A 27769-nucleotide genomic window follows, 5' to 3' on the forward strand; every position below is an offset into this window, starting at 1 on the left:
TCTCTCATAAATCCTGAACTGGTAAAAAAAAAAAAAAAAAAAAAAAAAAAAAGTGAGTCTCCTTGAGGGAAACTTCCAGTTCCTTAAGCTTGACGTTCACCCAATAGAGAGGCGAATGTTTGGCTTATTAATATTAATTAGGTTGCGTAACTGGAAGGTTACCAAGGAACGTGTGCAGTGGCTATTTGAAAATTCATGAGTACAATAGCACAAACACGCCTACTTCCATATAAGGATGAAACAGTGTTGTTTTGACAGTGAAATGTTATTCTATTGCCCAGCAATCTGAACAACACCTATATGTAAAGCGGACTGTGCAGTCTTCTTTGCAAAAGCGGACTTCAATCGCTTACAAAAGTAAGTTTTAGTTACTCTTGGGTTACGTAAATTCACGTACACACGTTTGTTTATAGTACCCGTCAGATAGGTGTCCACACCATAGATATCTATGGTCCACACTCGAGAAAGGCTCGCTTAGTCAGTCGTCTTTATGTAATAATAACTTAAAGTGGTACGGAGCTTCAACTTATGTATATTTAACTTTTAAATATTCAAATGAGAGCAAATGCTTGTTTGTTTGTTTTGTCTTTACTTGCGGCATAGTGAGTGTCTGTTTTGTATTTTGGAGAGCAAATGTTTAGAGATCACACTCGGGACAGTTGGGAATGGGATCCGGACAGTAAATCTCCTGATGCTCATCTGTCTCGATGCCGACAGGCTGTCTATTTTCATGTCAGTCCTCTGCTGGACAGTCAGGGGACCGCAGGGGTTAGAGGCAGCAAAGGTGAGACTCTATTTTCGCTTTTTTTGTTGTTCTTACGTATTATTGCAATAAAGTTCACTGTTACATTTAATCAAGGTCATACAGGCTATATAAACGTGTAGTTGAACATTAAGTACTAGTTTGCACTTAAGACTGGCGTAAGTTAATTTTTAACTAGTGATTGTAATGCTAATAAGGCTTTTATTATGCTCTACTTGAGTTCTCGGGTACTGTGTTGTCGTTTTGAGGATACAAGGAATGTAGAGTATGCTCATTACTTCAGAATAACAAATATTTCTACATAAGGTTTCACCCATGGTGAGCATTACTGGGAGATTGAGTTCCTTGAGCCTCCATATGGAAGCTCTGTAATGGTGGGGGTTGGTACCCAAAATGCACTGCTTCACACAGGAGACCAAAGGTTCATTAACCTCATAGGTGAGTACAGTCATGTTTCTCTTAGAAACGTCCACCACATTATTCACCCACATTTTAGGGAGACAGACAATCAATGTGTCATGGCCAAAATCATTCACGATGTAAATGGCAAATAGGGAGCAGCGACAAAGTTTGATTCATTTAAATTAATTACACCATCTAATTATCAAACAGGAATTTTGTCCCATTTTGTGTGAATCACTGACTTGTTGAGTGTCCTGTTTCTTTTTTCAAAAAGGCATTGACAGTGAGAGTTGGGGTCTATCATACAAAGGCTTCATCTGGCATAATGGAAGGTGTCAAAAATACTCAGAGCCTTTTTATGAAAGAAATACAGTCATTGGGGTTCTGCTGGACTTGAGCGCTGGAACACTGACGTTCTTCCGAAATGGAGTGAACCTTGGGGTGGCCTTCTCTGGCCTAGAGGAGGTAAAAAGGGGGAAACATCACTGCACATACATATGTAGGTTATGTGGGTACTTATAAAAAATAAAGTTTTTGTTCCTTGCAGGTCAGCAAGGCTCTGTTTCCTATGGTGAGCTCTACTGCCCCTGAAACTGAGCTTCAGCTGGGTTTGAGAAGCCAGAGAATCTCCTCCCTAAAGGAGCAGTGTATTTACATCATCACACAGTCGCTTTCACATTGTAGACACGCTCACAAATTACCATTACCCACACCTCTGGTCTGTCAAATACACACACATGCACAATTAAGCAGGGCATAATCTGATACGTTTCTGATACGTTTAGATCATGTCAACTTCAAATAACAATTACAATAACAATTTTGTAATTCTACAAATCACAATTATGTCCAATGCAATGGATTCATTTTATATGCAGCCCCTATTAAAAAAATGTTTATTTTTGTGTGCTTAAATTGAAAAAATAAAATCAATTCAAAGCCGTTGTATAATAATTTATAATTATAATAATTTAAATAATTATTTATATATATATTATATAATATATATATATATATATATATAAATATTTAAATTATTATAATTAACCTCTTTCTGTATCTGTATTCCTGTTTGTATTCTTAATTTCTGCACTTGGTGAAGTGGCAATGACAAAGTTCCAAAATACTATATAACTGTATTTATTTTTAGTTTAATGAACTCCCCATGTCATTATTACTGGAAAAAAATATCTAAAAGCCAATAAAATGCCTGCTTTTATCTGTCCTTATCTGTTTTTATTTGCTCATCACAACCTGTATATGTTCTAAAGCTTACAAAACAAAACCACAAAAGGGGGGGAATATATGACACCATTTCTAACAATTTATTACTCTGAATTCACAACATGATATACAAAAGTAAAGATTTCAAAAGCACAGAATATGTTTTAACAGCCAAGATGGAAGAAAAGAACCTTCACGAAAGAAGTAATAAGTAAAAGTTCCACCAGGAAACCAGAGATACACGTCTACAGCACAGGTAAACAGGTGTGTGTTTGGATACAGATACAAGAGAATGGCACAAAGTTCACACATCTGTCCAGAGAGGGGGAATTCAATTCAACAGCTAATATCATCGCCAGTTCACTCCAGTAAGGCACACAGACACGTGGGTTTGAGGGAGCTTGTCTAAAACTATTAAAGCCACTGGTCCACATGTCAATGCTCAGAGGTATTGACATGAATAAGACATTTGGATGACACAGTAAACAGTTACAATTCAATATCAAGGCATATGACACAACTCGTTAGTGCTAAATTGATTAGTACCCAAGTACCTGCTTTATGGTTATTTTGGACTTCAGATCATGAAACAATTCTCCTTTTGTGCGAAATACTGACAGTTCATATCCATTAATTATGAAATTTAAAGCGAAGGGGTAACTCCCACTCCACGTACAGAGCCCCGTGACACGACTGGAATGTCGATGTACTTGCGTTTTTACGTACTCCGACACCAGCAAAAACGTATCGCACTATGATATATTTCCTCATAGATAAAACCACAATTTTACTAAGAGGACAAAATGACATCAAATTTGTGTTTGCTATTCCTTATCTTGTTCGGGTTTCTGTTTCAAATGTGCTCATGTGTAATGGCACTGTCCCTGACAGGCAGTATGTCTTCTAATTACAAATAAAATTTACCATAACCATTTTAACCACATAATCTTTGGCCAAAATAAATATTTCTGGGGTATAATATAATACAACAGCATTACTGAAAAGACCACACACAAAATACACAAAACTCCACACATACAGAGAGAAGGGTGACTGGTGGCAGATATCAAAAAAATCAGCTGTTTCAGCATCAGGAAATTTGAGCTGGCCATTAAAAGTATCTGCCCTGTTCCCGTAACCACTGAGACACTAAATAAAAAGATGAAATGGATAATAGAAATAATAATAGAAATGTGAATGAAAGATCTTTAAGACCATACATAATACCATATATACTTCATGTAATAAGAAAGAAGAATGTTTAAAATAAGTGTTTCAAGTTTTGTGTAGTAGTGCTTTACACTTGTCCATAGCATGTGCCAGCTATGGCTTACAAAATAGAGGACGTGTGCATTTGGTCGAATGTTTTTGTTTTTTTTCTCTGAAAAATTAACTGAAATTAACTCGCATCGGTCAAGTCGAACAAACAATATCCAAAGTACAGCTGATGAGCAAACCCCCCCCCCACCCCCCCCCCACCCCCCAAAAAAAAAAAAAACATGGCTACCTATACTCCTTGTTGTTTTATTGATGTAGGCCTCTGCTAACAGACCTAATAAAACTCTTGCCCCTGTGCAGTACCATTATGTCTGACAGCAGCTACATGACTTCTGGAGGAGAGATTGTCATGATTGTCAGAATTTTAAAAAAATCACAGCCTAAACTTTTGTGGTAGCTTGACAGCCCTGCGCCTTCTAGTATCCTTTTCATGTAGCTTCACCCAGTTGAAACACTCATGCATTTGACAATACTGAAGGACGGGACACAGCAGAGGGGCAACGCTATGGAACAGGGAAGGAACAATAACCAGGGTGGAGTCAACGTGAAAAGATCTCCTCCTCCTCACTGAGCAAAGACCTCCTGATGAAGGTCAAGCAGGATGCGGGTGAAGTTGTTGATTGGTCCGATTGCGCTGAGTGTCATGGAAGCATCCTGCCCCCACAGCAAGTTGGGCCCGAACACCACAGCCAGGTTGGCATTGGTCATCTTATTGACTTCACTCTCAGCGGAAACCTGCACATCAATAACAATAAAAATCAGAAACAACAACACGCTTAAAGAAGAAAGTATTAAAGAAATACTGAGCAAGATCTATTGACAGGGATATTTATTTCTACATTGAGGTTACCTGTACAATTATCAGCTATTTTTGTAAGGGAAACGTATAATAACAAAAATTGTGTTGGGAAAAGTTTAATGAAATTTTTAAAAATCCGATTTTTAAAGTGCCCCAATTATCCCTTTTTAAAGGGATACTCTACTTTTTTTGGAAATAGTCTCATTTTACAACTCCCCCAGAGGTAAACAGTTGACTTTTACCGTTTTCGAATCCATTCAGCCGATTTTCTGATATTTAGAAGAATATCAGTAAACAGACAGTTCTGGACTTCCATAGTAGGAACAAAAATATACTATGAAAGTCAATGAGACCAGAAACTGTCTGTTTACTGATATTCTTCTAAATATCAGAAAATTGGCTGAATACATCTGAAAATGGTAACACTCAACTGTTTAACTCTTTAAAGGTCCTACTATAAGTTTACATGTAACCAAGGTAGTCGTTTTTAAAAAGTTTTTTAAAAGGAAGTAATTTTCTCATAATATACACTGAACATCACCTCATTTCTCAGTGACTGAAGACTCTCTAAAAACCCCTCTTTTCCAAGAGTTTACTCTGCTCTGATTGGTCAGATTTATGGTCAGCCAATAAAGACCATAGGCTGGCATTATGCAAATGAAGTTATTTCTTTTGGGAGACAATAACTTCATGTATCGTGCACTTTGATCTTTGTAGCTTTGCAGACCTCTTGCACACTACATGAAAGGTTATGTCTGAAAAAGCATAATAGGGTCACTTTAAATATTTTTTTGAAATAAATGTAAAACATTAATAATAAGTTATATTTAAAATTCTAAAAGTAAAATAAAAATAAAAAAAATCCTTATTGTCGAACATTGCCGATTATGAATATTACCATTACCTGAGCAAGGAACTGTATGAGAAAGCGCAGTGATGCATAGTTCTCCTCAGGAAGTGACATCAGCATGTTCCGAATTCTTTCTGCCTGAGACTCCGTATCAACATCTGATAAAACACAAGGAACTGTAAAAAGTTTGTATGCAAAAACAAAAATGTCATACATGTGTGTGGGTGTGTTTTCTGAAAGCTGCTGGAATTTGGAGGTGGTTTGTGTTCTCACTGTGGAAGTTGACAATGTCATTGTAGAGCTGGTAGGTGAGCAGTGGCTCTGGCAGCTCTCTGAGGAACATCTTTAGAATCACAGCTGCCAAGTGGACATTGTCCAGCTGAGTGAAATTCACTTCCTCTCCTATAGACGCACACACAAGCAACATTCTGAGGACTGATGACGATCGATCTTATGAACAGGAAATGTGTACAGATCATCACATGACTTTACCAGAGTTATATTTCTGCTTAATATCCTTAACCAAAGAAACATTTGCTGAACGCCGGAATATTCCCTCTATCTGGAGACCTACAAATGAAGAAGGAAAAGCAATTCACATTCTCAAACAAGCAAATAAATAAATACATTTCCAATCATATATAATCAATTTGGCATACCCTTCCTATGATTGTATGGTCACCAAACAATTTCAACCCATGAAGGCAATATATGTGATGCGATCTGGGAAAACCCACCACATGGTGAAATTTGACATATTACAGGTTTGCGATTATATTTCAAGCCCTTTACAAATCTGTTTTTATTCCTTTTATAGTTTGTCTGTAACAAAAGTTATGGTTATCTGAAGTCAGCTGATCGCTATGATTTTCAGAAATGTAATTTTGAGAAAAACAGGTTTAATTAACGGTCACGTCCTGCTAGCGGGACGACTGGCGCTCCCTTTTTTAAAATCACATATTTTAGTAATCATCATAGATTAGGTATCATTCGAAAGCTTACAAAATCAAAATTCATCCTGTGAAAACCGTTTTGAAATTGGACGATTGAGAGGCGAGCAAGGTCTTTTAAACAAGCAGATTCAGACTCTGATGGTCTCGTGTGCTCCGCATCACACCACACGATAACGCTAGATAAAAATAAATAAATAAAATATTGCGTGCCGTTTTAGTTTACACAGGACTGGCGGGACCTTTATTCTGTTATGTGGTTTATTTTGATAGGCGAAACTGTCTTTGTAGGGTTAAGAGAAGGAGAACTAAATGGCCGTTTTTGGAGTGTGTTCTTGAAGAAAAAGACACGTCTTTTCAGCCGCCCATTATAAATCACTATTTTTCTGCATTAATCTAGTGAATTTTCCCTAAGATATATTCTTAGAGACGATAAACAAGATGTTATAAAATAATAATTTATTGAAAACCCAAATTTGACAATAAACTGACGTTCAATCTATTTTTAGACTTTACTGAAAATGTACAAGCGCGACTTCCGACGGGTTTTCCCAGATCGCATATATATGTAAAGTAGTAGAAGACCAACCATTCTCCTGGAGGTATCCAATAGTATCACGCATGACTAGTGGAATTCCCTCCGAATCTGCTGCCATGTGTCTCAATCTGATTTCAAACAACAACAAAAACGCTAAATGGCAATGACAGGGTTAAGAGTCCATTCAGTCCTAACTCAAGAATGAAGGTGGTTCATGTTTTTGGTCAGTAACAGTAGCTGTGTGAGATGTGAGAGGAAAAGTGTAAGGAAAACTCACGTTGACAGTGGGACCCCAAACTGCTGGAAAGGAAGAGGAGGACTACGGGGGGGAGAGATCGGTCCAGGGACGACAGACGGCTTCAGAGACAGACGGATCTTATCATCATACCTGCACAAATGAAACTCTTGAATGGATTTCTTCTGGGCTAAAAAATTATCTAAGTTTATGTATAACTGCATATTAAATTTCTTACTCTCTGACTCTGTTGGGAATCACCAGCTGATCACACTTTACAACCTCCTCCAGCTCACTCAAATAATTGACGTAATTTATCTTCTGGCCAAACTTAAAGCTGTAACATGAAGTGTAGAAGACAGGCTGTGAGACTCAGATTACAGTAAATCAAATACAGAATAAAACAACCTTATGGAAGACAGAAGTTCAGCATATTAAGCATAGTGTGGCACTGACCTGATGATAGGTTTGAAGAGAATAAGGATGGTTCTGATAAACATGGTGGGATGGACGATGTACAGCGCCTTGATGTTTTTCTTATACCTGCAACAGACACAGCAATAGTGAAGACCTATTAGAACCAATTAGAACCAATTGCCCTTGTGTACTGCTGCTAAAGCACTCAGGAACCTCTCACTAACAGAAGCATCACTCACTTCCTGTCAAACTCCCGATAGGCATCTCGAAGCCAGCTGAGAGAGGGTTTGTTCTCCCTGGTCAGACCATGATGGAAGTAAATGAGGGTATAATCACTCTCCACATACTTGTCAAGAGTCTGCTTCAAATACCTGCACACAAATATCAATCAATCAATTCACACCAAACATAAACTTCAAATTACGAGAAAATGTCAACTACTGAAACGTCAGGTTTCATTTATACACTTTTGATAGATACTCTTCATAAACATGCCATTATCCTCCTCAAGTTCATAACAAGGAACTAAACAGATGTGAGACGCCCGTCTCGACTTAGAGCGTTATGGTGCTTTGACCCATTGAACAAATGATTGATTTATTACTCTGCATAAATGTCAACCACTCAGTAAATGCTAACAATGAAGGAAGAAATACCTTGAGAATACGAAATGAAAACAATTCAGATTTCATACACATTTGCCATTTTAAACTAACTTTAATCGTCTTTTTTTCTAGACTAATCCCTGAACTGCTACATGATGTGACATAGTCTCCTGGTTTCACGGCCTAGTCCCAGAGTAAAATGCATGTTTGAGCTGTTTTAACTGAAAGAAACAGATCTTAAAATATGTCAGTGAAACTATTTTTTCTAAAAGATGCACAACAGTAAAAAAAAAAAAATTTGGTATATTTAAAAAAAAAAAAAGCCTACTTAAATGTCATAATCGAACTAAGGTCTAATCTAAGCCCGGTCTATGAAACCAGGTCAGTGTGTTTTATACTTCTTTTTTTATTCATAAAAACTACTAATTTTAGTCTACTGAAATTAGTTTCATACTAATGTGCAAATATTATGAATATCTATTAACAGAAGAAATGCAATATGACATCCAAAACTGTAATGTTTTTATGACCTTGGAACGAGAGATTTATATCTACATAACCACGGGCACCCCCTTCTATGAAGGTCGACATATTGTGTCGCCATGTTTCTATCGTAGGTGACAGCGAACAATTTTAATTGTATCTGAATATTATTTGAAATGTCACACCAAATTACTTTGTCACAGCACAGGATAATAAAAACTTAACATTATTTATTATAAAAATATTATTTAAAAATCTACATATGTTTTTAACACAAAAAGTTCAGGATGTAAGAGTATAATATTACTAAGAATATAATATTTAATTACCATATCAATTAAAATCTAAATATATTAGGATTATCCAAATAAACTACACAAGAAAAAAGAAAACATCAGTTGACGTGCTCAAACTCAAACGTGCAGCTTATATCTTCTTTTTTTTCTTCTCTCCTTGAATCATAATCAATGTTTACCCTGAACTTTTTTGTTCTCTGCACTTGACCTTAATCTTTATAGTGTCTTGTGCTTATCTACGTTTTATTGCATGGACAAATAATAACCATGTCACATATTAAGCCCAGCTTGATGATGCACATAGATCCAGTAAGAGCAGTGACGCCTACATGAGAAGTTTATGATGATCCAGCTGATGTTGGGGGGGCATGCGACAAGCGTTAAAAACGATGACTTTCCGACCAAAGTTATCATCACCTATAAAAGAGAGAGAAAGATCAAGGACTTTACAACTAGAAAAAACGCTAGCGGGTGATGCTTGTGCATTTAATAACGTCTCACCTGCCACCTCCACAATCTGATGTCTGGCGATGTCATAGAAGGGGTCGTCCCAGGACAGATGTGACTTGTCATCAAGACTTTTAATGTCTGAAGCTGCAGGAAAGAATATAATGAATGGCATATTTCAAAAAAATTTTAAAAAATTAAAATGTAAGAGACAAGACAAGATCCGGAGTGCCTACAGTTACTCACAGTGAGAGGCAAAAAGACTGAGCGGCTGTATTTGTTTTCAGTGTGTGAATGCCGCGAAAAACAAACACAACACATATAAAGTGGGAAAGAGCTTTGCGATTGACTGTACAACTAGATTTGACAAAAAAATCGGAGGTATAATTTTACAGACTGCTATTGAAAGAGGAGCAAATGGATCGCTGCAATTCACAGAAACAACTGGACTCCAGTCAGCGAAAGGTGGATTTGCAGTTATCATTTTGTGTCAAGATGATTAATTTAGGTGTAAAACAATACCCATATTTTTTCTATTGTTATATATAAATTAACAACTCATCAATTAAATATTTATCATTGCATATTCTGCATTATTGGATGTTTTTAATAAACACTGACCAAAGAAAAACTATAAAGTTTTAGGGCTGGACAATATGATGATTTATATAGGCTCTATATAACACTGATATAAGTGATCACCCGGATTTAGACCTACCTATATTGTATTTATATAAAGCGTTCACAGGCAAATTTACTTAACATTATATTGCTTTTATTTCCCTGTTTTGAAATCAGGCAAACATAAATGTCAGGCAACACGATTCCTGGCTGCGTGTCAATATTCATGGATCACTGGATCTTTAGTGAGTTGTAAGGAACACTATATTGAGTCCAACATTCAGTTTAAATTGATAACATTGTTCGTTTCAGTCGCATTTTCGCAGTTTCTCCTATTAAATCCAGTCACGCAGCAGATGCCACTCAGTCAAGCTGAGGGGGGTTGTTCCGACGGGAAAATGACGTCAATGTATTCCCTCTATATCACTTGAATGTAAATGTCTCTTGGATTAAAAGGGATGATACATGGAAACAGGCCTTGACATTAACACCCGCCAATATAAATATTTTAAATGTAGAACAAAAGGCATCTGAAATAATTAAAGGGGTGGTATAATGGCCCTTTTCACAAGATGTCCCCAGAGATTGTATGTGGTTTTAGCTCAAAATACCCCACAAATAATTTTTGATAGCATGTTAAAGAACGCATTGTTTTGTGTGTCCCTTTAAATCTAAAGGAGCTACTGTTCCCAGCATAGAGGGCGGAGCTTCAACAGCTTGATCTTAGTGGCTTGCAGAAATGCACTAAAAGGTCAGAAGCTGTATCTGTGAAGCCTATTGCCTTTTGCTCGAACGCCGACTGACGTCACAAGACAATGTAACCAAGAAGTCCCTGTGGAGAAGTGAACCTGTTGAGCTATGTGATGGCGCATACATAAAAAAGGCTCAACAAAATCCAGAGAGTTGACAACACACAAAAGAATACCTGATGAAAAGGAAGAGGGAACAAAAAAAGAAAAGACAGTTCAACCAAAAGTGGGAATAATGTAGAGAAAGGCTGGTATATGATACTGCAAAGAAAATCATATACTGTGGTGATTGTAGGACGTACGGCAGTGAAGGAGTCTATTTTGTGGTTGGGACAACCAATTTTAAAGTCGAGACTATAATGAAATGTCCATTTGTCATATCAACAGCATATCTATAGCAATTTGTTGCAAGTGTCGTAAGCGTTTGTGTGCTGTATGACTACTTGAGCTCTCTGCTGGCTCTTAAATAGGCAGTGACAATTATGTCATCTGGAAGACATCAGCTTCATTTGCTTCTAAATATAGCAATCATATGATTGGAATTCATGTTAAAAATGGCAGTTCTTTGCAATTACTTCCTTTTGCTCACACAGCTTTATTTTACAAAACAGTGTGATTCTGCAAAAAGAAACTATATTTAAACATTATTATTATCCTGTATATGACACACACACACACACTCACCAGATTTGCTCAGGCTAAAAGGGTCATCTGGTGGCCACTGTTTGTCCTGTACCAGTTTGAGCTGGTCCAGGGCAGCACTAGGAGAGTCGTCTCCTCCCAGATCATCTTGAAGGTCCACCAGCAGGTCAGAGGACATGATGGTCCTCTAAGACAACACAATTCACACACAACAGTTAGACAAAGAACAACACAAAACAATACCACACAGATCTGCAAACGCTCAGTTCCCTTCACATTAGGTTCCTGTCCGTCCAGCATAAGTCAAAACGCAGCATTTCACACGCACACACTTGCTTGAACAGTAACTGGCTGACTCATATGGGTGACCACAATGACAAATGATGAACAGGTCTTTTGAGTTTGTTTCATAACAGAGTCTTGCGATCTATGAATCTGCCCCGTGGGCCGTGAGGATTGTTTAACGGAAGCACCTTTTTATAATAAGGCACGGTAATGACATAACACATTAGAAACCGGATAATATTTAGTTTTCTGATTTAGATACTGATTCATACATTTAGTAACACTTTATTTTACAGTGTCATTGTTATGTACTAACATGTAGCAGTTAACAGTATATGCAACTAACCCTAAACCAAACCCTAATCCTCCTAACACTTTAGTAAATACATGCTCTTGATTAATATTGCTCAGGACATAAATGTATAATTACTTTGTAACAAAGACATTTACGATAATTGAAGTTTCCAAGCACAAAATTACAGATTTTTTATTATTATTATTTTCAAACATAGTCAATTTAGCCTCATACAACAGCTTTATGAAAGGGAAACCAGCACAAATAAATAATATTTATATTATTCAGAATAGGTTTTTATTCATTTTCATTTTACTACTCCCCTATATGCAACGTAAATAATCCACACCATCAAGTGTTTTAATTTGTGATCGGCAGGGTCAAGCTTGGCGAAACTAAACTATTAGCTATTTATTACATTATAATGATATTATTTTAGTATGAAAATATTGTGGCATTGTGAATGTGCTATATTTTTTGATATCTGTATGTGTGTAGCTGTAAGGCTACTAATGCAAGCGTCAGTAGGGCTCAGACATTGATCTGCTGTGACAGCCCCTCGCTTTAGTGCCGCGCGGCAATGTGGCCGACCAACCGTATACTGACAAGAAATCTCAGTTTCACCCTATGCTCCTATTTATAGCCTTAACCATAGCAGAGCCAACTTTATGTTTACTAACATCTGTGACAGTCTTCATTATACTGCAACACCCACATCCATATCTCTAAATAATGGGATATCGTAACATTCTTCAGGTGACATGACCCGGGTCAATCTGTCGCTCCAATCAACAAGGCTTATTTCATTTATGTGTATGACTCAGTTGTAAATACTAACAGCAATCTTGCTATAGTCATAGAAATCATATAGAGAAGCTCTCATCATTCTTAAGCAGCTACTAGTTGTTGCTGAACTATCTCTGATGTCAGTCTTTGATCATTTATCCTTTGGTTTTGACCAGACAGCACCCTTCCAAAATCAGTCCTGTTCCCCTCTACAATGGTTCTCTAATTCATTACCCAAGACCATCAGCAAAAACAATGCTCCTCATTCACAGTTGTGCTCCAGAGGCTTGAATACTGCAGTCAGTGAAGTCAACCAGCACTTCAGACAGAAGCAAAGATCCTAAAGAGAGCTTCAAAACAAAATACCAAAAGAAACCCCAGCACCGCCAAAATAAACTATACACTTTCTATAGCACTAAAAATCAATATTTAGTGCTTTTCTCGTGTACCAATGACCTTAAAAAACAAACAAGGTACAACCAAGATTTCACTATTGTTTATAATCTCATCAATAATACTGCAGGGGGAAAAAACAATGTGATCTGTGCTCATAGCTTGCTTTCTTCTTCCCATACATGGTAGTTTAACTGTGGCAGGTCAGAACTACAGAGTGTCAGGCGACACACATCATGTTTCCAAATCCATTCTGCTGCAGCAATCACAAATGCAATAATTTTCTTTTTTGTGTCTAGTCTAGCGGAGCCATTTAGTATGGATCAGATGTGCTCAGCACATAATACCACAGAATAATCTGCAGAGCGAAGCACAAGAGAGCAGCGCAGAGTGTGTGGTTAGATTCTGCTCATCTCTCTGCAGTGTGGCCATCCACACATGAATCCACAGCAGAAAACACAACAAATTAATTCTGCATGCCTCAAGTCATCATATAAGCAAATGGGTAGATGTTAGGTTAAAGCTGTGAATGTAGTGAAGGATGCATTCTACATGGCCCTGCAGTAAAACAAATGCAAGTCTCTTAATTAAAATGAGGCCATAAAAGCTGCATAATAATAATAACGAACGAATGGCTGTTTAAAATAGTTTTAGATGTAATAGAACATGTTACATACAGTGTAGGACACGGAAAACATCCCAAATAAAGATTCACTAAAGGCGTCAAATAAAAAAAAAATAAAAAAAACACTGAATGAGAACGTTTTGTTGACCTGCATTTATCGTTAACTGTAAACAAACAAGGTACAGCCGAGATTTCACTATTATCTAATTATCATATGAACAATACTATGGGAATCTATCGACATTGGAATCGGAGCTCATAGCTTGATTTCTGCCCATGCCCTACACATGGTAGTTTCTTTGTAACAGGTCAGTAATCCTGACTGAGTGTCTTCTGCCAGACAACAACCGCTCATGCCAGCAGTTCTTCGAACTTTTAAAGTGCTTGGGTTCGGTGTCAAACGTTTACTCTCTTTTTCATCGTCTGGTCTGGTGTAACGTTAGTCAACACTAGACTCCTGCTCTGAACAGATAAGGTCGGACTCCCCAGCGTTTCTAAGGAAACGCAACATCTGGACACGTAACCGTGTTTACTCAGTCAGCGTGTGACTTAAATAATACGCAACAGATTTCCTCTCAAGTGATGGCGTCAAAGCAAAAATGCTGCACATATTGGTTCGTTCGTTGTGATCAGTCGACAATCTGCTAAGCTAACTAACGTTAGCTGTAAACCTGTTTCATCTTGACTTAACAACAGGACGGAAATTCTTACAAGTGTTGCCCTACCGTACGGCTAAAGGCTTATGCGGGTCAGAGGAAACGATTAGCAAAACCCTGCAGGTTTTATTAAATCAAATAAGAAGAAATTAATTTACCTAATTTTCAGCGCTCCCTACTGAAGTCTTCACAACTCTGTCAATCTTGCGAATTTCATTCGGGACTTCCGGTTTGCGATGGTTGTAATTCAGTTGTAAACGGCCCGGATGCAGCAGGAGAAGAACGGATGGCCACGCCTGCTATAATGTATGTTGTTATTATAAGCATTGGTTGAACAACATCCACTTATAAGGAAATGATCAAGAGCTGGATTAAAATCTACATGATATAATGCATTTGTGTGTTCTTCTGAGCAGCCCATGAGCTATTTGAAATGTCAGAAGTTTCCTCCATGTCAACACCCGGCCCTTTATTGATTCAGGCACCACTGACTGAATCTCTGGGCAACACCATCATTTTGAGCAACGATTATACTAAGCTAGATAAAATGGGGCAATAACTAAAATAATAAATAAGAATCAGGCTGGTTAAAGTAGCCTATTACCCCCAAACCAGAAATTTAATAATTATAAAACACAAGCTGATCCTGAAACTGCTTTACGTTTTATTTATTTATTGCATGTCATTTTGGTGTGAAATACAGGAATTTAGTAATGAGAACACTCAGTGATCACAAGTGAAAATGCACAGCCTCACAAATTATCTTGGAAGATAAAAAACAATTTTATTAAATTAATCTTAGTAATAATTTTATCATCATCATTATTTATATTGGCAAATCACATACGGCACGATTACAGCTAGTTCAAAATGCAGCTGCTCGCCTTTTAACTGGAACTCGAAAGTTTAGACATATCTCACCCATTCTCCAATCTCTCCACTGGCTCCCTGTGCACCTATTGATTTTAAAATTCTTTTATTTGTTTTTAAATGTCTGCATGGCCTGGCCCCTCAGTACCTGTCTGATTTGCTTGTGCCCTACACCCCCATTCGTTCGCTCCTGTCAACTGGCACTGCTGTCCAGGCACTGCTGGTCATCCCCAAGATGAAACATATATTTGACCGCGTGCTTTTGCTGTGGCAGCTCCACGACTATGGAATGAGCTGCCTTTGGAAATCAGATTGGCTGAGTCTCTTCCTGTTTTTAAATCTCATTTTAAAACTTATTTATTTTCTTTGGCTTTTAATACTGTTTGAGGGTTGACTTTTCAGTTTTGTATTACTGTTTACTGTTATTGTTTTATTATTTCTTTGTTGTGGCTCTGTTGGATGTTATTGTTTATAGATTGTGTTCAGCACTTTGGTCAACAGTGTTGTTTTTAAGGTGCTTTATAAATGAAGATTGATTGATTGATTGATTGTTGCAGTGATTCTAATGTTTCTAGCATGTCACCTGTTTATATGTTTGGCAACTCTAATTGATGGAGTGTCTAGCTTTTCATTTCTTAAAAAAAACATGTAGAAAGACACATCATGTCCATGTTCCAGGATGACAAAGCCAAGATTCATTAGGCTCAAATTGTGAAAGAAAAGTTGGGAGGGAGCTTGAAGTCCAGACCTTGAATTCATTGAAAGTCTTTGGGATGTGCTGAAGTAGACTTTACAGAGAGCTTGATGATCAAAAATATATGTACTTCTTGATGGAAATGTTATTTCCATGAAGAGGTGCATCAAATTTTGGTTGCCAAACATATAACATGCATAATAATCATAGCAATAATGATCCAGTTATAGACCCTTAAGTATTTGCCTATTTAAATCCAAACAGCGAACTTTTTTGACCAGGCGCAGTGAAGTAACATTTAGGCCTATGTTTTTTTTTAATTGCTAGCATTTTTCGTCTATTAAAGCATCTCAATGAAATACAGTGGCAACTGAAATGTCTACTTTTGACAACTTCACTAAGAAAAAAAAAGAGTATCTTTTATGCATTGTAATTACACCCTCACAATTGTGATCAGTCACATGTCACCATTCCTTTATTTAAGTGACAAGAACCTGATATTTAATTGAACTGATCTCAAAACCAGAATTGCATCTGTTTCATAAAGAAGAGGCCAGCCCATTTTCATTGTCAATACACAGAAAGAAACTGCATGCTCACGCACTGGTATCAACATACAAAGAATTCAGATTTATTCATCAATTTGAAGGTTTAATCACATTTGACCAAGGTGTTAATTTCTTGTGTGGCAAAGGTCTCGTTCCAAGTTGGAAGATCACTCATCATCTGCAGAGCCTGTTTTGTCAATGACCTTTTTCATCCAGCGACGCATACGGAATAAGTGTGTGTAGAATCCATATTTGCCATCACGATCACAGCCCTCACCCCACGACACAATGCCAATCTGATACCACCGTTTATCTGTAGGACTCTGTGGGCAGGAATTGGTTTTAAAAGGACAAGATGTAAAGTTTAGTTGTGTGAGTCCTTGTTTGAGGAGAGAAGAATATATAATGTTACTATACCTTCATCACAAAAGGCCCTCCACTGTCTCCCTCACAAGCATCACCCCTTTTTGTATCATCTGGCAGGTAACCTATAAAACAAAAGATGAATTTGCCATGACACCTGAGCACAAAAGCATCTCACGAATTCTCAGAACCTGAGCTGTCTAGGGTCTAAAGAAGACCACGAAGAATATGATGAGCATTACCAGCACAGAACATGTTGTCAGTGATGATGACCGAGGTGGAATTGCGACAGACGCTCTGTTCCACAATGGGCAAGTGAATCTGTTGCAGCACTGTAGGAAGATTTTTTGGGTTTGATGTCCATGATTCCCTGAGGTTCCCCCAGCCAGTTACACGGCCCTTGAATCCTGCAAACATTAAACTTCAGAGAGAAAAATCTGTCAATTACAGCTATGAATACATTTTAAATATATACTAAAATGCATTTTCTAACATTGTTGTTCCCCAAGAAAATATGCTGTTAGTGAGTAAAGGTGAACAAATGCATAAAAAGGACCCCTTTCAAGAGGTTAGCATCTTTATCTTCTAAATGCATATTATTGGTCTTATTGTGGATGATTCCTCAGACTTCTCTAATCATGTAACTTTGCCTCCATCCCATCAACAACCAATGAGTAGTATATATATTACATTACAACTATTGCTTATACTTACTTCTTTGCGATACTCTTGGTGGGCAGACAGATAGGGTGGATCTCATTTGTAAAGACTACAGGCTTCTTCATGTGCAGAAGAGCAATGTCTCGGTTCAGGTTTTCCTTCCAGTTATATTTAGGGTGGACAATGATTTCATCAATGGCCACAATCTTTTCAATGCCCCTCTCATACCTGACTCGGCGAGAAACAGGAAAGAGTTTAAAACGGCTTAATTTCCTGTAGACTGAGGTTTCTAAATTACTTGCTGTATATTTCACCACTTTTCGTTGTTTTTTGCTAATCGTTTTTACATTAACAAGTAGACATTTACAATTTATGTACTGGTGCAGTCAATTCTGGGAAAAAAGGAGGGCTCACTTGGTACGAGAGTGTTTTCCAAGGCGGACGATGATATCATTGATGGTGAAGTTCTTGTTCCACGGTGGGTAGAGAATGCAGTGGGCTGCAGTGAGAATCCATTCATCGCTGATCAGACTGGCTCCACACAGCAGCTCCTGAGGACTACGCTTATATAACATTACCTGCCTGCAAATGACATCAAACACAGTATACAACATGCAGCATTAGATGTCAACATAAGTGATGACGGCAAGATATCTGAAAGTTTAAAAGAGCGTATGTGGTATGTATTCACCATGGAGCACTGGCCATTTCAGCCTCATCTCCTCCCACTATTCTGCTTCCAGTGTATGACATCAGTAGCTCCTTCTCATTCTTATCTTCTTTGTTGATCTTCTCAAACAAGGGGCGCTCTCCACACTCTGACAAAAGGCAGTTTGATATTAATTATCAGTTGATTATACAAGATATCAAACCACCGCAAAACAGACGGTGAAGTATCAGACCTTGTTCTCCATTGCCAAAGCTGCGGGGGCTGAAGAAAGCCTTTCTCTTTCCATCAAGAGTTGATCTCTCTCGACCACCTGCTTCCTCTACAAACTTGTCCAGAGGGGCATCTGCCAGTGAATGAGAAAGAGAGAGCGATGTTCAAGGGTGGGCTTAGAGGCGTGATGACTTATGTATAATGCACTTATAGACTTCCTTAACATTGAAAAAGTTTTTGCTTCATTAAAATGATTAAAAGCCTCTGGTCCAGATGTTACTTTCAATCAAGGTCTAAAGTTCAAGGGAACAAATTCTAGTTGTTATCCTGTAAGTGTTTGAAGAAGGTAGTTCTGCTCACTCACCACACATCTCTAAGTCACAGTAATCAATGGTAATGTTTCCGCCTGCTTCCTTTACGTAGCACCAGGGACCCTCCATATCTCCATCTGGGTTTCTGCAGTGGTTCTTTACCAGTTGAACTTGAGGCAGAAACTCTTTTCCTTTAATCAAGGCTTGCACTTCTGGTGCACTCCATTGCATGCAGGTGCGTCCCCCCATAGACACAGACAAATCCCCTGTGTAGGCCTCCCCATTTCCAGCCAGGCATTTACTCTTCACATAACGCTCTTCAGATTTCACAATAGGAGGTGGCGGAGGGAGAACAAGAGTCTCGCCTAAGGAGGAGAGAGTGAGATGATCAGTCTGGTGGACTAGCATAACTTTTTTTTATTCATGCTCAAGCATAAAATGTTTAATAAACAGGGCACAAATAGGTGCGATCAGATATGGTAATATGTGTTTTAGTAAATCAGTGGTCATTTAGCAGATCCAAAGCAACTTCAAGTACACTTATTATTATAACGTTATATTATCCTGAGCAACCTGGTTCAATGACACAGCAGTGATGGCTCAACATTCTGGTTGATAGTGCAAAGCGTTAGTTATTACACCATAGGACATTTTGCCGTAAGATTTTAGTGATTTTCTCTACCGCATTTTGGCAAGCTGCAGGACTCCCTTCTGACCGTTGGGTCTCTTGTAAAACACCAAGGGCCTTCACTGCTCTTATCTGGGTTTCTGCAATAGTTCTCCGGTAGCTTCAGCTGTGTCACATTAAATTCGCTAAAAATGGGAAACAAGTTGGTCATAAGACAAAAGAGCTGCTGCAACATCACTAGAGCCATGTAAAGCTCAATACATTAAAAAAACAGCCTCTTCATTATCGAAATAATTTGTGTTTTTTAAACAATCAACATAAAATGGTTTTGCCAATCCTGAGAGACGACAGTTGCTGTCAACAAAGAGTGCAGAAGTACATACTGAATCCTGTGGGGGAAGTTGCTTTTCCAGTACTGGCATGACCTTCCAGACTTGGTGACAGATACTCTACCAGCGTAGTTTTCACCAAAATGAATGAAACAGTCTCCTGTCAACAGGGAAATTATAGTTAAAACGAACACCAAAACTAAAAACATACAAACATTTTCTTACTAAAATTAGCATTAACTGAAAATAATAAAGTAAACATGTTTAACTTGATGTACTAAAATAACTAAACCTGAAATTAAAATTCATAAAAACCATTTAGACATACTTTAAAATTAAATAGAAAATGAATATATGTGTATATGCACATACAAACACACACACACACACACACACACACACACACACACATATATATATATATATATATATATATATATGCATAAATATATATACTAATACAAAAAATTAGTAAAAACTAGAACAATGACACGGTCAATCAAACATCCATTAATTAATAGGGTGATCAGTCACAAGCTTTTACCAAAAAATGTCTTTGTGTTGAGTGAATAAACTTACCTTCTGATTTCACACATGCTCTCAAACTGTTGATATTTTCTGGTGTTCTGGATAATTTTGTTCCCTCACAGCCTGTGGAAAAAAGATAAAAAGTGAAATATATAACATCTAACAGAGTTCCCAGGTTTCTTTTTTTTTTCTGTGGAATTGGGCTACGTTTACACAGCCACACATTTTAGTAATGGGAGTGCCTTAGTTTGAGTTTTGGTATTTGGGGTAGTTTAATTGGCCGTTGGGCAACCCTGATACCAATACACTCGTTTTAATTTGTATATTGAGCAGGGAAAGGCCAGTGAAAATGCACTTTGTCCCTGGTTCAATAGAAACTGTTTACACAAAATGTTGTCACTGTTTACACTGAAACTTTTTGTAAAATGATGTATATTCTTACCCAAATATTTCGCCCAAAAAATTTCCTGTGGGAAAATGGAAGAAATCAATAAACATAAAATACTAGATAAAAGGATTTATTCCACACTTCAAATGGCAGTAATCTTATCAAGATATACGTTGTATACTTATATATTGAATTTTTGTAAAAAAAAAAAAAAAAAAAAACAGATTTAAATATTTCCATGTTTCAATTGGGGCTTAAGTGTCTACAACACAAAATGCATTTCTCACCGTTTTATCAACTCTCTCAAACACTTCTCGAGCTTCCTCATGGTCACAAATCTCTTCCACACACTCTCTCTCTAGATTTCCCGGTTTTAACTCCTCAAATCTGCCGTTAGCCCTCTTTGCCCGAATGATCTGAGAGGCTTCCTTATTGTCAATGAACACTGAAGCACAAAAGCCAAAATTCCTCAAAACATCCAGGCTCAAATACTATAATATATGTTATCTTGGAATAAATATGTTCTTAGTTTGTTATTGCCTAATTAGTCAAAAGGCAGAGAAATCTCAGTAAATTCCTACCGTTATTACACAGCGTGAGCTGGAGAACTTGTCCCAGAAGCAAGGAGAGAAGGAGAGGCGCTGGTTTAGCTCCCATTCTTGGGGATGACCGAGTCTGTAATCCTGAAAAGTCTTGGAGCATCTCATCAAATCTCTCACCCACTCAGTTAGAAAAGCCCAGAGCTGCAGTTACTGGAGTCACCAAGTTAATATTGAACTACCAGAGTTCAAAGAGAACAAAGTGTCTGAACTCTTTTCACAAAAAGAGCCTGTCTCTTCTGTATCAGATCTCTTATATCAACGTGGAACATTCTTTGATTTCTGAGGAACATATTTAATGAAAACAAGATAACTAACTCCTAAGCTATCCGAATTCAACTGAGAACATATTTTACAAATTCCAATATTTATAACAAAATGTGCTCCTCCATATTTTGTTATTTAAGAGTAGATACATCTTTGTTACTAATCGAAAAAATTAGCTTTCATCTTGAAATCATGACCCTCTTTATGTAGCTGAAGAGCTCCATTAGCTCTTATCTACTGGGTATCTACTGCTTATCGTTTCCTCTAATAATAATCATTATGTTTTTATATAAAAAGTACATACACAGTATTTTACTTTAACATTTGACATGTGAAAGATGTGATAATTTGCAACATAAAAGATATATATATAATTGAATTTCCTCTTGTATTAGCTCATTTCCCAACACAGCTGTGTTTTGCTGATAAACTTGTACAATGTCTGTATAAACAGTGATGAAACAAGGTCCACTCTGCAGAGGAGTCAATATTTACTGATACAATACAAACGGCAAACCCATCAAAGAATCAAAGAACAGCAAGACATAAATTCAACATAGCTTATACATTTATTTCACAATGGTTGTTGTTTCTTTAGTGTGAGACATCACATAATGTGAAGAGTTTATGTTTGAAAACGAAACACTTTAGTGTCACAGCCCCGTCTCTATTTCTACAGTCTCTGCCACAGAACTTAGACCATCTTGACCTTGTAATATGACCAAGCAACTATTAGCATCCTGTTCTGGAACTACAATACAGTCACTACTGGCATCATTTTCCGGCACAACTATGCATTCAGCATTAGCTTCCTGTTCCTGAATCTCTATACAGTCAGAAGGCTGTTCTTGCACAACTATACACTTGGTATTCTCATTGGAGACAATGATCTCAATGATATTCTCACTGAGCTCAATACGTTCAACCTCCTTCTCCTCTCCTTTTTCCAAAACAATTGTGCCATGGTGGTATGCACCAGAGCCCAAAATGGCCCCTTCTGGGTGAGACACCATAGTGAAGTCCTCTGAGGCTTGAACGTACGCAACCATCGGTCCCTCTTCCAAAGTGCTGCAGTCAGTCCTACCTGGCTCACCCTCTGCTTTCTGGTCTGCCCTTTTGGGTCGACCTCGTGTCGGCAATGCGTGACCAGAGTCCGGGTGATGTTTGTGCGACTGCAGATGCCGCTGTAGACTCTGCATCATTGTGTATTTGGCTCCGCACACCTGGCAAACATGTGGCTTCTCTTCCAGGTGAGACTTTAGGTGGCGCCGGAGTTTGGTTGCCATCGTGTACCCTTTCCCACACTGTTCACATTTATAGGGCCTGTCTCCTGTGTGCAGTCGTTCATGGGCCCGCAACGTGTGAGGGTCCCGTAAAGCCTTACCACAGACAGGACACAGATACACCTCACCCGTGTGCGAAATCAGGTGCCGGCGCAGCTCGGGAACTTGAGAAAAGCACATTTCGCAGTGGTCGCACTTGTAGGGTCTCTCTCCGGTGTGGATGCGCATGTGTCCCAGCAGATTGCCACGTTGGCGAAAGCTCTTGTCACAGTGCTGGCAGATGTACGGCCGCTCTCCCGTGTGCAGACGCATGTGGTTTCTCAAAGAGCCAGAATTGGCGAGTTCTTTACTGCACTCTGGACACTTGACCTTGGGAGCCTGGTAGTCTGGCTCTTTTGTCCGATGGACTTCTCTGTGGATGCGTAGCGAGGGCCGGCGAGCAAAAGCTTTTCCACAGATGTCACAGATGAATGGTTTCTCGCCTGAGTGGAGAACCTGGTGCTCCTTGAGGTCCCGTTTTAAGCCATAGCTTTTGTCACAGTGCTGGCATTGAAACGGCCTCTGACCGCGATGCATTAGCAGGTGGGCTTGGAAGCTCTCCTGTGAACTGTATGGTTTACCACACTCTGTGCACATGTACGGCTTTTGATTTTGATGTGTGAATTTGTGTTTCTTGAGATGGCACAGCTGAAAGAAGCTCTTGTCACACTCGTGACATTTGTACTTCCTCTCTCGGATAATAAAGTGAGGAAAATCCTGCTCATTTTGGTCAATGCTGGAATCCTCATTATTATACAACGTCTGCATTGTGCCGTCTTTGTTATTCAAGAGCTTTTTCTTGCTGCTTAGGTCTGACCTGTTCATTGGATTTTGTCGTTTGCAGGTACGGTTGGCTGACGAGTGCACTTTTCGGGGTTTAGCGGCAAGGCGAGAGCTGGCTCTTAGGCTTCTCTCTGGCTTCAGATGTTCTGATGAACTCTGGGCTTGTGATGTATTCACACTGACACTCTGAATCTCTTCTCTTGCATCGATCTGCTCAGCTTCACTCTCCTCGTGTGCCTCATCCACCCCATTCTGCTCCGGGACACTGGATTTACAGGCTCTAGAGTCCAGCACAAGACTTTTCGTCTTGATAGGAAGTTTTGTATTCTCTTGTGGGGCAGGATCTGTTAGAAGACAAAAGTTTCACATATTTTCAAAAGCATAACATTATATCATGGACCCCTTACACAGCACAAATATCAGGTATAAACGTACATGAACAGACAGAGCGGTGATCTAAAGTGATGGCTTCTAGAGCTTCATCTTGATCTCTGTTTGGTCTACTACTGCTTTCACAGGCTTTTACTTGCAGAATTTCTTCTTCAAAAGAGGCTTCTTGTTGATCTTCCGAGAGGAGCAGTTCTGTTCCTGGTTGAATGTCCCGACAGACCCTGAGGCCCAATCTTCCAGCCACCTCAAGTACACTGACATTGCTCTCTTCCTCACTTTGAGTGCTGCAGGCAAACCTGTGGAGGCAGTAAAACAAGTCTGATTATATAATGTATTGATATGCAAGATAGTAACTGTGCTAAATATAATAATTCATTCATTCTGGCTTAGGGCTGTTGCGATAATTTATTAATCGCCTAGTTGCGGTTATTATATATAATCGCATTTATTGAATATAATCGCAATAATTAAGCAGTTTAAATTTCTATCACATTTTGCCATAGTCAAATATTCAAACTCGTCCCTCATGCATAATGAAGGTTTGTTGGTTTAATTTCACACTGCACTTTATAATATATTTATTATATCATATTATATTATATAAATATACATTTTCACATCTTTAAAGTAAATCATGTGGGACTAATTTATTATAATGTTCATTACTATATTATGTATTATTTCAAGTAAAAAATATATATATATATATACATTAATTAATATAATATTATATATATATATATATATATATATATATACACACACACACACATAAATGCATGAACAAAACAGTATTAATCATCAGCACAAAATGTATGATAGTGACAGGTCTATTCTGGAGAAACTTACCTCATCCAGTACATTTCCTCAGAGATTTCTCCTTTGAACACATTTTGGCATGCATTTTGCAACCCCTGGAGAATAAGAGCACATACTTACTTACTTATAGCTATTAATTATCACAGCAACATCTTATTTAGCTCTAAAAACTGCTTTTGTAGTCCCATTTGAACATAGTAATGCTAAAAACATACAAGCAATATCAGGTGAGGAGTAAATTAAGTAAATGCTGCTAATGTCTTGAAGCACATTTGCTGTAGTGGTGCTAAACAAACCATCCGGTCAGTTGTATGGTTCAAAATGAAATTTAAAAACACAGTGGTATGCATACCTCCTCTTTTTCTTTCCTGGTTATTTCGTCAGGTTCCTCCAGACCTAGCAGAGTGCCTTTCTCAAGAACTCGCCCAACACACCACAGACCCAACTGTCCATCTTCAGCCAGAGAAGGACCCAGGGTGAGCCCTCGCGGTATTGATCCCAGCACACTGTGGATGGAGTCTCTCATGTTCCCGGAGCATTTATCCCTCCAAAAGTCTGTTGCCACTAGATTAAAAATAACAAACACCGCAATAAGTCAAGACAGTACTCTCATGCTTACATTTTGAAAGCCGTAGTGACATGCAAGGGTGAATGGACAGCACTTACAAAACAAACAACTAATACTTGATAAATAATTGTTATTTGGCTGTGCATATCTTTTTTCATTATGTTAACTCTATTTTTATTTCCTTATATTGTTGTTTTTCAGACCCATAAAATATAAATATGTCTAACACTATTTTAAGGAGAGTCCCTTATAATTTACTATGGTTTTACAGTAATAAAATTAATGGCTGCAACTATTGGTGATTTTTGTACTGTGAATTGCATGGTTGGTTAGATGCCATACGAATTAATGCTCGTAATACAAGTTAATGCTTGTTGCGATTCGAATAAATGCAGTCCTTAATTTGAAATGAACAATTTTCTTTTAAAAAATGGTAAATTCAAGACTTTAGTTTTCCCCAGTTAGTAAGTCTATAAAGCAATATGCAGTATGTAATCTAGAAAGTATTATGGAGAGCAGAGCTAGCTGAGGACAAACACGTTATGGAGTAAACAGCAATTTCGTATAGATATTCAGAAAATACGTTTTGTTTGTTTTGTTTTTGCTGTGTACGTTATGTTTAAAGCGTCTTTAGATGCAGAATGTGCTAAAACCCAGCGTTCATCGAATAGAGAACTGGTCGAATCTGCAAACATAAACATGAGATTGACAAAAAGTTTTAACCAACTCAGGACTATATTTCCTCTGCCCACTCGAGGGTCTTGTTTATCCACCCAAAAACTCCGGGAAAATTATCGTTCTCCAGCCAACGGTGCATCGACCGGAAGTCAGGTAGCTTACTGTTACAGAGAAACGGTTCCCACTAGAAACAACTACCGCTGCAGTGGAGTCGCTCTCCAAATAAAGCTAAATGTTCGTTTAGGTTTGAATGTATGTCAATATAACAATTTCTGTGCATGTTATATTCATGTAGATATTCATGACTGTAATTTAACATTATGAATTTAACACATGTTGGCAAAGTGTCTGCGTCCTTTATGTATTTTAACTACAGAAATAAAATATACTTTTCCTGAGAGTCGATGTGCATAAATGTTGATGGTTATCTGTGTATTAAAATCAAATACTTATAAACATTAAACATGAAATTTACTTTCGTTTGAGATTTTTTCCTGGTTGTGAATGGAGTAGTTGTGTGTAGCCTATGATATTTTTCTGAGATTTATTTTTTTATTTATTTATTTTTTTCATTTTTAATCATTAAAAAGATTTCAGAAACAACATAAAGGCAGACAAACTTTCTAGCACATGGTGGCGCTAGAGACACATCTCTAATGTACATGCCTTCCCTTCAGGCTGGAGAGAGGAGTAGCCTGAGGTACAGACAAATGGTTTTTGCGGAAGTATTGGGGATGAAAAGAAAGGGCCAAGTAATTATAGTTTAAAGCTAAAACACCATCTATTGTTTTCTTATTTACCAATATTGTGATGTGTTTTAATCTGGTGTTTCCACGCTGGTTTGCCTACAGTGTCAGTACCAACACAAAACACTAAAAAACTATAAGATCTACTGCTTGATCTTTCTACATTATTTAAATTTAACAAGTTGTAACTGGTGTACGTCAATTTAGTTGCAAATGTAATATTCCAAAAAACAATAACAAAACAACAACAGCTCTATCACTCCATCAGCCTCTTAGAAACTAAACAATTCCTATCAGATTATTTTGCTATTTGCTACTTTTGTATTTGGGCATAATGATAATGATGTAAGCATTTTGAAGAAAGTGCATTGAAAGTAATGGACTTTTAGATGATGTAAGTGACCCGGCCTTCTTTACCATGAATGTGAATCTTATGGAGATACAATATCGTAGGCTAATAAAAGAAATAAATTACAGTAATCTAATATGAACAAGTTTGTGGCTATAAGGGCCACATTTTCCTTTTGTTATGCTATGAAACAGATGTTGCAGTTTGATTTAGAATGGACAATTACATTACTATTCATTTTTTAATTGTTTTAAAATTTTATTTTTTGAATTTAATTTTTTTAATTGTAAGGACTTTAAGAGGGTTTAGCTAAAAAAAAAAAGGAATCCCTGCATTCCATGTAAATATGAAATGACAGGAATTTGTACATTTTAATGTGTTTAAAGACAAAAGCCATTCAAAAACTGTAATACATGGTTCTAGGACTCACGGAGTGATAATTAAAATAAAATGTAATGAGTTCCTCAGGAGCTCATTAGATGCAATGTTGAGAAAAAACACTTGTTAAAAGTGAAAGGATTTGTGTGAATCCAGAGATCAAAAGCTGTGGGTCTCAGTTTTCAGTGATAAAGGCTCATGACTAGTGGAGGGTCTGTATGTGCAGTTTCACAAACCTGAAGGACTTCTGAACGTATATTTGGAGTAGACTTTTATAGAAAGGAAAGTTTAAGACATAATAAAGAAGTAGGATCAATGAGTTTGTAAATAAT

General features: G+C 37.7%; 4 protein-coding genes across 6 annotated transcripts; 1 reads left to right on the top strand and 3 right to left on the bottom strand.

Moving 5' to 3' along the window:
• Positions 1 to 90: 90 nt before the first annotated feature.
• LOC120491828 (SPRY domain-containing SOCS box protein 3) lies at positions 91 to 2390 on the top strand. 2 transcript variants are annotated; one of them, XM_039689836.2, is made up of 5 exons: positions 91 to 357; positions 629 to 784; positions 1070 to 1201; positions 1440 to 1630; positions 1713 to 2390. In XM_039689836.2, exons 2-5 carry the CDS (start codon positions 634 to 636, stop codon positions 1923 to 1925), a joined length of 687 nt encoding a protein of 228 aa, XP_039545770.1. In that variant the 5' UTR covers positions 91 to 357; positions 629 to 633; the 3' UTR covers positions 1926 to 2390. The 2 variants fall into 2 exon arrangements, with proteins under 2 accessions (XP_039545770.1, XP_039545916.1); XM_039689982.2 differs by having other exon boundaries at positions 1697 to 1828.
• Positions 2391 to 3893: 1503 nt separating this feature from the next.
• Positions 3894 to 14644, bottom strand: arhgap1 (Rho GTPase activating protein 1). Of its 2 annotated transcripts, none has more exons than XM_039689684.2 (13): positions 14498 to 14644; positions 11342 to 11486; positions 9342 to 9434; positions 9170 to 9257; positions 7696 to 7827; positions 7496 to 7582; positions 7278 to 7376; positions 7082 to 7192; positions 6856 to 6932; positions 5809 to 5886; positions 5590 to 5718; positions 5371 to 5492; positions 3894 to 4402 (listed from the first exon to the last, which is right to left on the bottom strand). In XM_039689684.2, the coding sequence occupies exons 2-13, from the start codon at positions 11475 to 11477 to the stop codon at positions 4232 to 4234; spliced, it is 1323 nt and encodes a 440-aa protein (XP_039545618.2). In that variant the 5' UTR covers positions 11478 to 11486; positions 14498 to 14644; the 3' UTR covers positions 3894 to 4231. The 2 variants fall into 2 exon arrangements, with proteins under 2 accessions (XP_039545618.2, XP_039545693.2); XM_039689759.2 differs by having other exon boundaries at positions 5371 to 5474; positions 14498 to 14643.
• A 1866-nt stretch (positions 14645 to 16510) lies between these two features.
• f2 (coagulation factor II, thrombin) lies at positions 16511 to 21277 on the bottom strand. Its single transcript, XM_039690228.2, has 14 exons — positions 21120 to 21277; positions 20826 to 20983; positions 20593 to 20617; positions 20202 to 20273; positions 19677 to 19782; positions 19348 to 19478; positions 18719 to 19030; positions 18377 to 18487; positions 18166 to 18292; positions 17889 to 18056; positions 17529 to 17702; positions 17057 to 17235; positions 16869 to 16939; positions 16511 to 16774 (listed from the first exon to the last, which is right to left on the bottom strand). The coding sequence occupies exons 1-14, from the start codon at positions 21238 to 21240 to the stop codon at positions 16619 to 16621; spliced, it is 1911 nt and encodes a 636-aa protein (XP_039546162.1). The 5' UTR covers positions 21241 to 21277; the 3' UTR covers positions 16511 to 16618.
• A 596-nt stretch (positions 21278 to 21873) lies between these two features.
• On the bottom strand, positions 21874 to 26149 carry znf408 (zinc finger protein 408). Its single transcript, XM_039690106.2, has 5 exons — positions 26014 to 26149; positions 25071 to 25282; positions 24749 to 24813; positions 23945 to 24195; positions 21874 to 23853 (listed from the first exon to the last, which is right to left on the bottom strand). Coding segments are annotated over exons 1-5 (2325 nt in total). The 5' UTR covers positions 26015 to 26149; the 3' UTR covers positions 21874 to 22057.
• Between the last annotated feature and the right edge of the window lie 1620 nt (positions 26150 to 27769).

Source organism: Pimephales promelas, chromosome 1 (genome assembly GCF_988280905.1).
Source record: "Pimephales promelas chromosome 1, fPimPro1.hap1.1, whole genome shotgun sequence".
Taxonomy (NCBI): Eukaryota; Metazoa; Chordata; class Actinopteri; order Cypriniformes; family Leuciscidae; genus Pimephales; species Pimephales promelas.